At 41.7% G+C, this 16870-nt stretch overlaps 1 protein-coding gene across 4 annotated transcripts in view; it reads right to left on the bottom strand.

Annotated features, from left to right (window-relative positions):
• Positions 1–7733: 7733 nt before the first annotated feature.
• FANCC (FA complementation group C) overlaps positions 7734–16870 on the bottom strand; it is a 110570-nt gene continuing 101433 nt past the window's right edge. For all 4 annotated transcript variants that reach the window (XM_072150838.1, XM_072150837.1, XM_072150840.1 and 1 more), the window contains 3 exons: positions 16491–16665; positions 14873–15070; positions 7734–8193 (listed from right to left, as the gene is read on the bottom strand). In XM_072150838.1, the coding sequence (XP_072006939.1) occupies positions 8062–8193; positions 14873–15070; positions 16491–16665 (505 nt within the window). In that variant the 3' untranslated portion in view covers positions 7734–8061. The remainder of the gene's footprint in view (positions 8194–14872; positions 15071–16490; positions 16666–16870) is intronic.

The following is a 16870-nucleotide window of genomic DNA, read 5'->3' as shown; positions in this document are numbered from 1 at the left end:
AATACTGCCCCCCCATAATTCCAGAGACACCACGATGAGGAACCGCTCCAAAACAGCTCCAATGTTGCGGGATAAAACAGCCCAGCCAGTCAGCCAAGTGGACGCACACCACTCTAGCTGCCGCTCTGGTCACCAGAGTAAGACGCCTGGAGAAAACACAGCCCATAGGCATGATCCGACATGCAAACACCAGCAAACCCAGGAGAGACTAAATCTGACGCAACATCACCTTTTTGGCAGAGAGGAAGACGAGCGAAAGAGACCTCAACTTGTCCAACAAAAAGCGGATTCGATGTCCAACTTCGCCATAAGAGCTCCCTGACCAGCATTGCGGAGTAATACAACTGCCCTGTTGACAGATGAACCCTTAGGCCAGTGGTGGCGAACCTATAGCATGGGTGCCAGAGGTGGCACTCGGAGCAATCTCTGTGGGCACCCAGGCCATCACCCCTGCACAGAGTTTCCAGACAGGACTTAAAGCTTCCTCCTGCAGTCCCTGGCCATACAGGATGTGCTGTGATAAGGGCTATTTTAAAGCTACACATAGTTAGCTGCCCAGGACTACAGGATTAGCAAGGAGGTGCAGACAAGGCTGCGTTATTATTAGAGCTCCTGCTATGGGCACCGCAATTCTTTCTCTTCAGGGTACCATGGAAGGAAGCTACAATGATAATCTGAATTTCTCCTCTTTTTTCACCTACATTGGTGTCCTTTAGGACAATTGAAAACCGTGACAAAACAAGTAGTAACATGTTACTGCTTAATTTGCCGCGTTGGCACTTTCTATTTAAATAAGTGGGTTTGGTTGTAGTTTGGGCACTCGGTCTCAAAAAGGTTCGCCATCACTGCCTTAGGGAAAGAAAGGTGATGAATGAGCCTAAACTTCCCCTGCTCTTTCTTAGGGACAACAACGAGGGGGAAACCCTAAGGTTACTAAAAGGAGGAGAACGAAAGGGGCCCTCTATCCGGCCCAAAGACACTCCTTTACCAATCTTTTCCCTTAACAACTCGGGGTGATCCCTGGCAGAACATAGATTATCAGAAAAAGAACCTTCCCTGGATAAGTGAAATGGAATAAAGAAACCATAACTAAAACCAACACGAAGCACCTCCGCATCATGTCTATTGTGGTACCTGTCGAGCCACATCGCGGCCACGTTCACTAGGGTCTTTTGACCCAATGCCCTGTCTGACCGGCTGTTTTCCTGTCGGCCTGGAACACCGCACTGAGGGGTGAGAGCCCCGCAGGACGAGCATTTATTCTTATATTTACAGAGCCCGTAAAACCTGCTATGCCCCCGGTTAAACAACCAACAAGCCCCGGGATGCTTAATGGCCACTGCCCCAGAGGTTCCAGCTCCAGATGCAGTGGCCACTGGCTGAAAGGTAGGTTTTTGGGCAACCATCAGCCACAACCATACATCCGTGGCTTTAATGCCCCCAACCCATATCAGGGTTCAAAGATAACCCTTTATGGAGATCCTCATCATAACGCCACCAGGCGCAACCGCTGTGCAACTTATAAGAGGAATATATAACATCCATATAAGAAAATAGCTCCGAACATCACTACGGAAGCTTCTGACCCATAACCCCACCCAAGGACCATAAATGCTTGTAGCCAGTTATTAATAGTCTTTGCCACTTTCAGAATATGGTCCTGAGGGCGCTCTGACCAGACCTGTCTCTCCTTATCTACTGTATGATGGTCAACCGATACCAATGACCAAATGTCTACATAGGCAATAGACCATATTTTTTCTTTAACCTCCATATCTAAATGAGATCCCAGGGGGCTAACTGCACAATAAACCGAGTCCTTATGGACACCAGGAGAGGAGAAGGAGACGGGGCAGGAGATGGCACCGGAGACTGTACCGCTGTGACAGGGAACTTATCCAACAATTGTTTTTAATGTCCACATTAGACCCCTGCTCCCCACTCACTCAAGCACTAGTAATTGGAAACTCACCAGCCGCTGCAGCAGGAGGAACCACGGGCAATGAAACCACTGCTGGAACCACTGAAGCAGAAACCAGGCTGTCGCCCCTGTAAGACCTACTGCGGTCCCGCTTTAGATGTACCCGGCAACGATTACCAGGCATCGATGGACTCGATGAGCCGACCGAAGATGATGGGGAGCACCACCTCGACAACCTGGACCTCCTTGATTTGCACAAGGACCTGGAACCCCTGCTTCCTTGATGATGGCAATGCACCACAGAGCCGCGACGTGAGCGCCTACGCGGGCGATGATGAGGACCTACTTTCTTCCGCCGTGCGGCAGGCAACACCTGTAGATGTGGCAAAGCCGGGGGAAGCGAAAATGAGGGCACAGGAGGAAATGACAACATTGAAGAAACAGGAGGCTGTAGCCTCCCATCAATAATAAACTGTCTAGTAGAAGATACAAGGCCCCTTGTCGAATAACAGAAAAAAAACACAATACTCAGTACTTACTTCTTCCCCATGGCTTCCTGGGCAAAAATATGTCTGTGCGCTCTGCCCACACACACTGTATGATGTCACAGTCCGTGACCCCCTCCATCCCCGGGCCTGGTCTCACACCCTGCGACTGCAATTTTTACCTCACTGTAAAAGACACTTTCCTGGTCTCTTGCAATAGGATGGAGGTTGGAGATTGAGTTCATGCCTTCAATGTCAAAAACACAATAGGTTCCTTCTGAGTTACAAGAGAAATAGCAACAATTCTATAACCCTTTGCAGAGACCCTTTGTAGAGGAACAGTGGTTTATCTATACATTGACCACAAAATGGTGCTTTATAATGGGGTCTGTACGGAGAAATAGGCACTAGAGAAGACAATGCATCTCAGTAAAATAAATGGAAATAATATAGATCTTTGAAACAGGAGTCGTTTTTGAATGTGTGGGTTTTTCGTGTATTGTAGAGAAATAAAAATGGATAAAAAATGTCCGTAAAGTGTTAAAAACAGAAATGTTAAACTACATTTTACTTCAGGCTGCAACATTCCCTGCAAATAACAGCTACATTTTAGGAGCCAAAAAAGTGGTGATGAGATGATTTATTTCAGAAGGATCAACTATGCTGCGACAGTACCCATTCTCAGACCAAGGGATTCAATAAAAATCTGACTATTCATTGGTGCAAGCAAGCTTCCTGTATAGTATATTTGCAGCGAGCGAACTGTAAATTCCTTGGACAGACTATGGCATTCCTCACTTATGTTGCCACTGGATAGAACAATTCTTTATGAAGCACGCAGACAGCATCCTCATTTAGACGCCATAGGAATGGTAACCTCACATGATTGCATTTCCACTTTTGTTATTGTCTGGCAACTAGGTAGGAATTAGAATTTTCTTATGGAAAAAAAAATTCAAAAAGCTATAGGGTTGCGAATAAGAATAAGCAGCATATATTCCCATCAAATCACTATTGATAATAATTACACATATCTGATAAGAATAAAACATACAATATACTGTATATAATTAAAAATTACATGAAGTGAAAGATTAAACTGAACATAAAGGTGTATTCCCACGAAGTCAGGATTCTGAAATATACTCAGGATAACAAAGTAACTCATTCTCCAATTCACTGCAATTAACAAAAATACAGCATGTCACAGATGTCACATGTGTTCCCGTGACTCATATAGCGGGTCGCGGGATAACCTGTGCCCTTTACTGCCCCCGGGCGCAGTGCCTGCGCCACTCACCTGCCCCGCTCCTGATTCCCGTCCTCACTCCGTGTGCGCAAGTCCCTGTGTCCTAGCTTCAGGAAATTTAAAGGGCACTATTAAATGATGGTGGCCATTTTCCCCGAAGTCTATTTGAACCTGCCTCACCGTCACACCCTGACAGATCTTTGTGCCTACACCTTAGAGAATTCTCCCCACCGATATTCTTGCATTCCTGTGTGTACCTGCACCTGAATTCCCGTCTCCTGTGTTCCTGCTGAGCTTCCGTCTCCTGCGTTCCTCTGTCCAGTGCGCCTGTGTTCCCGTTCCCATCTACCTGGACCTCCCGTTGCTCGGATTGGACTTGACCTTGCATCTCTGTCGTCTGCCCTGGCCCTGTGCCTGAACCTGACCACAAGACTGTCTCCTGCTAAGGTACCTCGGCTGCCACCGCAGTCTAGTCGCACCTATGGAACAACCTGGTGATACTCTGCTGCAGCAAGACCATCCCACTGTGCGGGGGCTCTGGTGGAGACCAGGTGCCACTTAGATTCCGATCCCAGTTGTTGACTAGTACCACCTCCCGCAGTGGTTCAGAGGATCCAATGATCCCGAATCCTGACAACAGATATAATTATCGGTCCCTATCAGTCCTGGTGTAAACAATTTCGGTTGAACGTTTATCTTCTGATATTTATGGTCGGGTAGAACAGATTCTTCTCTAGAATTGCTTCTGCTTTCTGCTCCATGCAGTATGATCTCTGCCTCTCCGCCTTCATTACAAGACAAGCTCACACACAGACACTTCCTGCTTGCAAGCAGCAGCGTACGCAAACTTAAAACCTATACAAATTTGCTAACCGCATAATTGCACCGACCCAAAGAATAAAGCAGACATGTCATTTTGGGTGCACAGTGAAAGCCGTAAAATCCAACCCACGAGAAAACAGTGCAAATTAGTTTTTTCAATCGTTACACAAAATTCGTTACACAAAAAATAAGCCGTCATTTTTGTCTTTACGATTATGATTTTATTAAATATAGAAATACATAGATATACAATATATTATTCCCCCTATTTCCCTTCTCCATATACGCATCCCCTTTTTTAATATTTAAAAGCTGTATGTTAATATTGTTGATTATAGCTATTTTAATTTTATTTGTCTAGTGGTACATAGTTGTTGAGCCATTATTATTTCTATATATATTTTTATATCTGTTACATTTTTATACTCTTAAATATTTTTTCTCCACAAGCCAGGGAAGGGGTAAGTGCCTCTGGATGGTATATAATGAAGTTGTAGTCACACACGAGTAAGCCCTTTGAAGAAGTTTTTTTTATCTACAATGTTTGTGAGTATAATGCAATAAAACTTACTGTTTTAAACTTGGTGTAAGTACTGGTTTACGCTATAATATGATTTAATTTCCTACCTTAGCAATCTTGAGCACTCATGTACAGTGGTGACTGTGAAGCAGATAGCTGTAATATGCCGGAACCTTGTTGATCACACAATGGGGCACATTTGAAAGAGGCAATAAGACTTTTTATTTGTGTGGACCTTTTATTTCGGACTTGTGCTTAATTTTCCCTAGCGCAACTGCTGTCTGTTGTTTGTTCTCTGGTAGTAGAAGGTGTTTGGTTATTTTGTTCTCATTGTTTTTTATATTACTACTGATGATATGAAAAGAAGGCAGAGCTATAGGACTTGTGGAAAAAAAATAGTACAGACCGTTATTGTATGTAGACAATATCATATAAACACCACAATCCAAAACCATGTTAAACTTAAATAAAGCTCTGCATATTGTAGTCCCTTTTCCAACCCCTGGGTCTATAACCTGGAGTCTATAACCTGTGTATCCAGAAAGCTTCTGGTTTTTTTCAAAAGTTTAACTCAATCAACACCACACATTAGATATGGTATATAATCAATGAGCTAGCACCATAATTGTGATTTTACAGAAATAACGGAAATGAGCAGGAATCAGTAAAAGGAGGTTGTTAGTACAGATCGACGACTTATGTTGTGAAATAAGTTCTTGGATACTTAGGGTAATCTCTCCTAGGTAGTAGCAGTAGATATACTACAAAGTTTGTATTGCATAAAAAAGTCTGTTTTGGGAAATTTCTGGCCTGTATGAGAATTGAAGAAGTGTCCACTGAGCACAGTGCAGACATGGGTAATTATCCTTTTTAGGGGTCTTAAAAGGACATCTACCACCAGGATGAAGAATTGTAACCAAGCACACTTACATGCTGGTGTGTGCCACTCTGTCAGGTCCTGCTATTCTTTTAACTCTTTATTACCTTGTTTTTACAACAAATGTTTTAAAAAATATGCAAATGAGCCTAAAGGGCTCCATAAATGTCAATAGAGCATGGAGCCCCTCAGACTCATTTGCATATTTTTTAAAACCTTAATTTCTTAAAAACAAGGACAAAAGAAGCTTCAAGAAGAGTGGATCCTGCCAGAGGGGGGAAACACCAGCATGTAAGTGTGCTTGATTTGCAATCATTCATCCTGGTGTTAGATTTCCTTTAAAAATAGTTGTCTAGTTACCTTGGGTGCCAATCCTATATCTGCTTTAATGAAAGTACCCCTGAGGTTCTTTACATGACCTCTACATGGTAGTATGGGATTGGTAAATTCTTCTATGTATGGAAAGGATTTGGTTAGGATGTGCCAATTTCCTCATAGTGTATGTAATGTCTTGTTGGATACGGGGAATGTATGTACCTCCAACATAGGGTGTGTTAGGCTTGGAGATCTGTCAAATATTGAGGAAGAGTCTGGAAACCGCCCTGCACGGTCTGGATCGGGAGAAAAAAGCAAGCTTTTTTGCCACATTGGTCTGTATTTAAGACAAGGCTGCAGATAAACTCCAAGGACTGAAATAGGAAGTCATTTGGTTCAGACTTGTCAGCGGGAGGCCTAGAATGGTCCCCAACCACCTTATTCATACTTTTGTGTCCTTGAAGATCACTCATGCCAGGTATGGAGCAGGCCAGCAGTAATTATGCAAGCAACTAAAGGGAGGCACACTGCTACATGCTTTATTTGTGACAACGCTGTTGCCAAAGACTGAAGAAGGGGTAGGTGCACCAGCCCCAATGCATAGGGCTCTCACAAATTAAGCAGGTGGCTAAGACTGAAAAACAAATGGGTAGGCGCAGCAGCCCCAGTGCTGTTCCTTATTGTACAGTCCGGGGCCACACCACAGGGCACACCCCAATATGCATCACAGGGAGGAGAGATACACCCAGCAATTTGGGGCTGATGCCGACACAGGGAGCACTCCACAGGCAGGACATGTGGCTTCAAGTATTGGGGACCAGAAGTAGCTTACCATAGCCTTTGGAAGGTACCAAGAATCCATAGGGGCTCATCAATTACCACCACTACCTTCACAGCAGGATCAGGATGGGAGCTACCTGGACAAGCATTCAGACCGAAGGTGTTGCAGGCCGAACTTCCTGTACAGCCAGAGGATCAGAACAGCAGCATGGAGGATAGCAAGTTACACTGGGTGATCACTGGCTTCAGTTATGAAAGTACTTATGGAACGGTTTGAATATAGCTTGTTTATTGAAAGGATTGTCCGAGGGTATTTAAAAAAACCCCTTGGGTTGCTGGGATGGGGCAGGTTAAAAATATAAATATGTATTTACCTCTGTGGTGCCTCCGGGCGTTCAGCACTGTGATCTCTCATCCATGTCCCATGCTGTGATCAGCTTCCGGCAGCCCGAGGTGGCTGTCCACGCCCAACCCATCCCTATTCTGAGTGTTGTATCATGCAGGATGGGTGGGTGTGGCTGTCCACCTGGGTCATCTGGAAGATGAACACAGGGTTGGATGCCAGGAGGGACCGCAGAGGTAAGTACATGTTTATTTTTTTTTAACCCGCCCATTCCCGGTCACCCAAGGGTTTTTTTAAACCCTCGGGCAACCCCTTTAATGTAAATCTCTTCTTCTCTGATACTGTAATTGTGTAAAAACTGTGTTTTTAACATCTAATCCAGACTGCACATCATACAAATGTATATATAAGAAATAGACAATTTTAGTAAAAAGCCACATTTATTTTATTTCCATATAGATACGAGTGAGAAATCCACAATAACTCTTTTTTAAATTATCCTACTGAAAGATGCAAATCACTCATTAATATTAAACTGCTCACAAGCAACTTCCTGACATCTGCATTCTAAATAAACAATTCTCTGAAGTCAAAGCTGTGAATAAATAGCTCCATTTTCGTACAGGAAAAAGTGACATGGACACATAAGTGCCAAACGCACATCAACTTTCCACTGGCCAAGGGGGAAGGATACAACCTGCATACAGTAATGTTATAAAACACATTAAGTCTTGTTTTTCTGGTTCATATTATAGGTCTTGCAGCAGTGTGTGCACTATCGTGACTATCTTCTGACTTCCCATTCCTGGAATATCAAGTCTGCTTAAAGTACGAGCCAGTACGTCAGAAATTTCACTGGCAGCTTCCTGTGTCTGAGTCATCTGAGAGAGAGGAAACAAGTAACATTATCCTCAAATGCCTTTCAATATTCCACAAACAAATATGCAGTGTGCTCTCCCAAATGCTAATAGGCCAAAGTATGACCACAACACAAACAATTTTGCTGTTTTCAATTAATCTTCACAAAGTAAGAGTTGGCTCCCCACAATTTGATCAGACTGTGACCTTCACTTTGGGTTCTAAAATCAAAGGCTTTGGACCAAGGCAGAAAGATATATATAGCAAAATAATAAACACGTTTTTAAATAATGCTTCCTCATGAAAGTTTAGGCAATGAAATGTCTCATGCTGTTTTGTAGTGGCAATAGAAAGCAATTACTTATCTTTTTATAGATCTAGTATTGTGACCATTTTATTAAGCTGTATAGGGAGAAGCCAGTTTTGGCCTGTGAGACCAGGCAACATTTTACTTGCAAAAGGTAACTTTTTAAAAATTATGGCTTTTAAAAGGAGAAAAGGAAAAAACTAAATGCAAAATGGGAATTGTTGGCAAGGGGTTAATTTAAGTCCCACAATCCAGGTAATAATAATTATAAAGCTTTTATTGTATCATATTCTGAAAGCTGTACAGATCATGGGGTACATAATAAGGCAAATAAGGCCTAATGAAAACAAACGTATGCCCGCCCTGCTAAGTCGACGAGCAGAAGGGGGTAAGTGTTGCTCACGCCCGCCCCTCTACATAGATAGCCATAGATGGCCACGCGGCCATTAATAGGGCCAAAGATAGAGCATGCACCTTTTTGCTGCTATGGCTTGCGGCCATACATACGCCCCGATTGGTTGTGTGCATGAGGCCTAGATCAAGACATTACAGATTAATAATATAATCAGATGAAACAAATGGAGTGAGGGCCCCTCTTGCAAGAGCTGTCTGTCTGGCAGCTTCTTAGTATCATAGTATTTAAGGTTGGAAAAAGATGCCAGTCCATAAAGTCCAAGCTTTAAGAATTAAATAAATGTTTTATCCCCATAACCCGTGATATTTTTTGCTCTCCAGAAAGGCATCCAGGCCCCTCTTGAGCATGTACCTAGAGTCAGCCATAACAACTTCCTGCTGCAGAGAGTTCCATAGTCTCACTGCTCGTACAGTAAAGAACCTTTGTCTATGGTGATGGTAAAATCGCCTCTCCTCTAGGCGTAGAGGATGCCCCCTTGTCCTGGTCACAGGCCTAGGTATAAAAAGATCTTTGGAGATCCGTTCAGATATTTGGACATTCTAATGAGGTCTCCTCTCAGTTGTCTTATTTCTAAACTGAATAATCCCAAATTGTGTAATATGTCATTGTATTCTAGTCCCCCCTTCCCCTAATAATCTTGGTTGCTCTCCTCTGCACCGTTCCAGTTCTACTATATCCTTTTTATACACTGGTGCCCAAAACTGTACACAATATTCCATATGTGGTCTGACCAGGGATTTGTATAAGGGCAAAACTATGTCTTTATCATGAGAATCTATTCCTCTCTTGATACATCCCATTATTTTATTTTCTTTACCAGCAGCCGCCTGGCTCTGGTCACTAAAATTAAGTTTACCATCCACCAATACCCCCAACTCTTTTTCAGCTACAGTTTTACCAAGTACTGTATATACTGGCGTATAAGACTACTTTTTAACCCCTTAAAATAATGGCTACAGTGGGGGGTCGTCTTATACGCCGGATATACGGGGGCCGCACTGTGTGAGGTGTTTTTTTTCCCCGTCAGCGCGCAGAGAGCCGCTTCCTGGGACCGCCACGCATGCGCGGCAGTCCTCCTCTCACAGTCATTAGAAGAGGCTTAGTACGCGCTGACGGGGCGGCGCGCTGTATGCTAATGCAGCCGCCCTGTCACAGCGGTCGGCGTCACAGAGCTGGGGGTCACAGGCGGCACTTACAGAAGCATGTCGGATCTTCATTAATATCGCAGCTTACAGTTATGATCACCAGGCACTTGCTCTCTTGTTTGTTTTGCAAAGTTTTAAGCAGACTTTTTTTCATTTGGGAGAGGGGTAGTCTTATACAGTGAGTATATACCAAATTCTATATTTTTAGGGCAGAAGTTGGGGGTCGTCTTATACGCCCAGTCGTCTTATACGCCGGCATATACGGGTAATTGACTGTTTAGAACATAATTATACTTTTTGTTTCCATGGCCCAAGTGCATAACTTTATATTTATCTACATTAGGATAGCTTATAATGATATACTTGCCTTATGGGGCATTAAACAACCCTGGGGGGCTCAAACCAGTGTCACTCATCTCCAACATTGCTATTTTTATGTTTAATATTGAATATCTAAGAATATTTTAAGCAAGTGATGGCTTGTGGGCCTTATGATAGGTCCCCATTTAAAGGCAAATGGAAGGCAATAAATAATAATAGTATAACCATACCCTCCCTTCCATCTGAAACCAGTGTTCAGATGTAAATGTAAAAGGTTATGCTATGCCCAGAAGAAAAAGTTAGTGGACAACTATCCTTTTATACTTTTCCTAGCACACAGGGCAATCCAGGGAATAGACATTACAAATAAATACCACATTCTTCCCAGTAAAAAAAGAAAAAACAAAATCTCCATTTTAACCATTTCACAATTGTATATATGTCCTATTTTCTCATATTTCACAAATTTTTTGGCACCAGTGACAATTGAAGTTTAAACATTTTTTGCTGTAATGGGACCAGGGATTATCAATAAAGCTTCATTACAGACACTTTACAGCTGATTATTGCAATCTGGGACTATAGTAAAGCATTCAGAAAGCTTCACCAGAGGTTAGAGGGGTCTGTCTGTAACTATGGGTTGTCTGTAAGTCGGGTGTCCTTAAGTAGGGGACCGCCTGTACTGTTAAATTTGCTGTCAAATATCTGATTTTTATAAACAGCTCTCAATTCCAGACTGTTACTTTAGCGGTGGATATCTCTGGTTTTGTGTCACCTTGCTAAACACAATGGTGTCCTCTTTAATAGGACACTAGAATTATGTTTCTAGGTGCCATGGTACAGGAGATAGAACCATTTGAAGTAAGCCCCCCCACCCAAACTGTCAGTTGAAGGCAAAATGTAGAAGGAGTTGTAGAAGGAGCTGCAGAAGTCACTAAAAAATGGGAAAACGTATTGATTTGAGTATAATCTGAGGGCGGGAAATGCAGCAGCTACTCTTTAAAGTGTAACTGTAAAGCTGTAGTGATTTTACCAAATTATTATATGTGATTCCCCCTTTGAAAACAAACAGAACAATGCCTACTTTGTGCTGCTCTTCCTGTTCTTTCCAAATTTAAGGCATTTCTGTTCTGAAAGTGTTTTTACTAAAATCTTTCTCACCATAGGTGAAGTGGGCGGAGACTAATGTCTGTCAGTGTATGCCCTCAAGCTGAGGCCAGTTAGCTTACCCACAGATCCCATGATGCCTTGTGTTCTGCATTGTAATTTAGCATTAAATCCATTTAGTAGTTTCCCACAAGTAAATCCAGTGAACACTGCACAGTGCACATACAGGATGTATATGGTGACTAGCCTGGCAGCTTCCATCACATGGAGGAGCAGGGAACATGTAATAAGTGGTAGAAATAAGTACACCAGTTACATGCAGTCTATAGCCTGTGCTGTGTGAGCACTAAGATTTAATAGCTTATCTACACACAGCAGATACTGCAGATGACAAGGTGGGGGGAAGTGAGCAGCATGAAGAGCAGAGACAGACAGAGAAAGTTCTGTAGAATCACAAACTGGGATGGAGGGAGTGATAGGGAACAGGGAGATCTTGTACCTCACTATTCTGTGCAGGAGACATCTGCATTCACTGTTCTGAATGTTTCAAGCTCTGCGACATTCACTGAAACACGAACTCCTCCCCTGTGAGCAGTAGCTCCTCTCCTCCCAGGAAACCGACCAGAAACAAAGTGTAAACAACATACTGATTCATAACGCTTATGAATCAGAGAGGAGGTAATTTGAGGGCTATAGCAAAGAAATTACTGAATTTAGGTAAATAAAGATAATAGGCAAAGTTGTTTTACATCCCAAGAGCTATTAATTTGTGAGAAATAAAACACCTTCACAGTTACTCTTTAATCAAATGTCCAGCAGCGCCCCCAATCAATGAAATGTCCAGCAGTAGCACCCTCATTAATGAAATGTTTCAACGAAAAAAGGAAATAGTACCGGCACCACCTTTCATAGTCGATGGATCCAACAAGTAAAGAAATAAAGCGGCACTCACCAAAGACGTTTTCACATTTATTCAGCAGAGTGGCATATGGGCAGACATACAGCCGCGACAGACGATGGGCTGTTTCGCGCCAAACAAGAGCTTTCTCAAGCGCATTTATTTAAGCTCCATTTTGTGACTAATGACATTTGGGGACATTTACTTACCCATCCCGTCTCGATCCCCGAGGTGCATTGTCCAACGAGGATTCGGAGCTGCCATGATTCACTAAGATCGTGCGTCCAATTTCCTGCATGTGTCGCTTTCCCACTCAGGTCCGCCAGAGTTCACCATCTTCTTCCCTGTGCATGTAAGCGCTTGGCTCGAGACACAATTTGAATTTAAAATTCTGCAGTTTGTCTGAATCAGTCGGGTTGTCCGATGGCCACGCTCCCCGATTTGTGTTGCATGAAAACCGATCGTGTGCGCCAAAAACCCCTGTGCAATTCAGGGCAAATCAGAAATATTCAGGAAACTCGACAGAAATGTGTCCGATGGACCCTTAGTACATGTGCCCCATTGAGTTTTGTTACATTCATTTATTTATAGCATCATGGGTTTTTGTATCAGACGTTCTTATTCCCGGAATACCCCTTTAACTTTGATTTAGTTCTAACACTGTGGTGTTCTCCCATGCCATGTGTGGTGTAGCTTCTATACTAGACAGTTGTGAGGTTCAGTATCAGAACATTTTCAAAATCTAGGTAGATCACATCAGCTGCCTGACCAACATCTACACACTTACCTCCTCATAGAAATCAAACATGACAGTAAATCTATGCTGGTTGGTAGTTATTATATTTTGGATGTGTCTTGTGTCTGAGGTCCTTGAAAATGATCCGTTCAGGGCTAATGCATATGTCCATTTTACAACACATAGCAGACACATATAAGAAGCTACACTGTACTTCTTTATACCTCAATTTCGTACAGAACCACATAAATCCATTTTTTGTTGTATATTGACATTTAAAGAAAAAAACAATGAAATTATCCCCTTGATTCCATATTAGTAGCACGATTTCAACAGAAGAATAACTCCATAATACGGTGATGTACAAACCATACAGTGTTAAAAGAGTACAGTACCTACTATTCCATAGTATAAACTTGTGGGGTTCAATGTGGATTCATTTTAGGCTCAGGGCCCTATGAGGCTACGTGGGTATAAGAAAAAATCTGAAACTACTTTTCACCAAGTACGTAAATAGAAAGTCTGAAACTTGCAGCCATATCAAATTAAAAATCAGTGTAGCTTAAGTAACATTAGCTTTCACTCTTTGTGATCCCATGAGAACTCTGGCAGGCAGACATTTATCAGGCAGCTGCTATCTACTATTATTTTCACAGTTTTTTTCTTAGTCTAGACTTTTTTTTGTAAAGAATAAACAATGCGGATGATTTAGTTTACTTTGCTTATGTGTAAAACACTTCATACAATATTAAGTGCACTGTAACTGCCGCAAAAAGTTGCATCTAGTTTGGCAATGGGGCAGGGTTTAGATAGCAAGGGAATGTATCCTTCATTTATGTCACTGATGTTGTGGCTAGCTCATATCCCTATGTATTTCTATGAGCTCACACTCAGAACAGGTCCTATTTTTGGCCATGTTTGAGGCTCTACCTTCCCATAGAAATCTATGGGAATGTGAAAAATACAGATGCAACACATATGTTTGTGGATTTGTGGATCAGCTACTAGGTAACATCATCATATCACACACTGAAAGTACTCAAGGCACAATGACCACAAAAAGGGACACGAGAGTCATAGTTTGCAGGCAGAAGTGAACAATTCTGTGTGCAGGTAGCCATATCTTTAAATGTAGCAATTAGCATTTCATGCAAGCACAAGGAGCATGTAGAAGTTGGTACCGTGTCCCTGTGGCAGCCACACCTTATTGGGGCATGGAGCCCACTGCTTTTGGCTCTGTACCCTATGTTTACATGGAAACAAGCTGCTGATCAGTGCAAGGGTCAGTGTTAGCTTTCTGAGGGCAGGCCTTCAAAAATAACTGCTCTACAACCCCTTTAACCATTTATCCTGAGCCACTGTGATAAATCTGACATGCTTTTTGAATGTTTAGACATGCGGTTTAAATTTACACAGTCTGACTATTAGTAAATGTGAGTAAATTGAGTGAGTTATACTTACAACCAGGTTACCTTGACAAATTTATCAGAAGTGTCTGAGAGCAGAACAGTTCTAGTTGCACAAAGCAACCAAATCATTGCTCGACTTTTGTTTTCCGACTACTGTTTATAAAATTTAAAGCGGAGCTCTGATTTGTTTCTATGGGCAACAAGAATAGTTTTACCTTGGACACGTCTGATAAATCTCCCACTATATGCACATGATAAAACATTTTCATATCATTATGCATGGACACTTTCTCCGGTAAGTTGCATGACCACTACTAGACACTGTATCAGGAAGCATTAATAATTGTTAGAGATTTACACTTACATGAGAAACACAGTCCTGGGCGACGCTGTGCCATTCAGGGCACAACACAATGAAAGTGACACACAGATATCTAATCAACTGCCGCGTACATGGATGCCAAGTATTTTCTCCTGCAAATAATTTGTAAACGGAGTTGGCACAAATGGATGAACTTCTCCGTAGTGACACCAATTGTTCATAAACAGCTTTAGCTTCAACCTAAAGGAAAAAACAATTTACAATGATCAATTTGTATTGGTGAGAGATACTGGGCTTATTGGTAGCAAGACCTCATGCATGTAGACATCTCTGAAGAAACTTCTCTAACTAGCTCATTCCATTAGAGGGATTAGTGACTGCTGAAATCCACATTACAAAGTCAGTAGACCATTCACTTCTAGAAGGAAAGGCAAATTTTAGGCATTAATGCACATGAGTTGGCATTTAACTCTGAATAGATAAAAATGAAGGCCAGACATTTCTTTAGTGTCTCCAATTAAGTTGTCAGGGCATTAAGCCAGATTGAGGGTTTTTTTCGACGTTAAGAAACTGATGAAAGGGCCATTATGAATTGCAAGATAGTAACCAAAAAGATTAAAGTCTTGCATTTTTTACAATTTGAACAGATATAACCAAATATATTACTTGGGATTCCACAAATGTGACCAATGTGTACTGCTAATTTTTAAGAAACATTGTATGATTTTTTAGAGAAGCATGCAATAGTTCTATTATGTAGCAAAACTAGTAGCAATATCTTAGGAAGTCTACAGCTAGTGCCTGATATATTTGGACAGTGACATAATCAAAATAAAGTTATATAATCAATGCAAGCTTAAAATGCAGACTCTCAACTGTGAGACCAATGTACCACAATATACCAAAGGATGTGATCAGTAATAAAAGAAAAAAAAAGAAAGTAATACTCACCTCAGCCCTCAGGTGAGGTCTAGCCAGGGTTCCCACTCTCTTGTCTTTATTTGACTCTTCTGCCAGCAGCTATGCAGTGCCATGTGGGCCACCCCACCCCTCTGGGCTCTGGCTCTTGCCAGTGCTTGCCGGGTGCTGGAGCCAGCCGAATGCATTATTTTATTAACCTTGTACAAAAATGCAATTACATAGTGTCTAACAAACATAGTGTTTATGGGTGGGCTGTAGAATTCACAGATTCAAGTCAGTCCTGGGAAAAAGCTAACACCATATAACTACAGATACCAAGGCTCTCATGTACATAGACTCACAATCCACAGACAGAATGAATGTAACAATTTCAGATATAGAATTTTACTTGGAAGACATTTCTGGTTTTGAAACATCCAGTACTCAAGGAAATGTCATATTTTCTATCGAGTAGCAGTGTAACCTTTTGAGCCTAAATAAAATCTTTGTAATAATATTAGAAAATACAACGTATTTACATGGTAATAACAGTACATGTGACATTCTGTAGTTTGTCTATATGTGATTTAGTTACTATACTATTTGTCTATTGTTTGGATTTTTTAATTTCAAGTTAAATATGTTATGTGAATTGTCGCTAATCAATTACTTTACTAATGTAAAGCAGAAACACTAATTACTCTTTGAGGATCCTCACATTCTTTGTGCCAAACACAGCCTGCTTTAGAGCACAACCTACCATTGTTCTACCTCTGCTTTGGCTCCCGTTGCATGGATTGTAGTAAAATGCCAGAAGCCACAGCAGGTCGTCTGAAATTTCAGGGTCTGACGTCAACAGCTGTTCTGCTGCAATGTCCACCCATCCTCCTAAACGGATTAGCAAAAACCAGGATTGAAAGACATTCTCGAAAGATCTGGAAAATAATCAAAAGAGTCACTTAAGAATTTATAACACATATAAAAAAATAAAAGGAAATCCAAATATCTATTCTTGCCCTAATGGTTTCTTCAAAACACATCTGCTTGCATCTTTGTGTTATTTTATACAGTAAAATTCCTGGCTGAATAAACGACACCTGACAGACCTTACAACAGCCAAAGTCATCCACTGGATGTCAT

The sequence above is a fragment of the Engystomops pustulosus genome, chromosome 1, assembly GCF_040894005.1.
Source record: "Engystomops pustulosus chromosome 1, aEngPut4.maternal, whole genome shotgun sequence".
NCBI lineage: Eukaryota > Metazoa > Chordata > Amphibia > Anura > Leptodactylidae > Engystomops > Engystomops pustulosus.
Note: the sequence above shows the minus strand (reverse complement) of the source record. Positions and strands in the feature narration are given on the sequence as shown.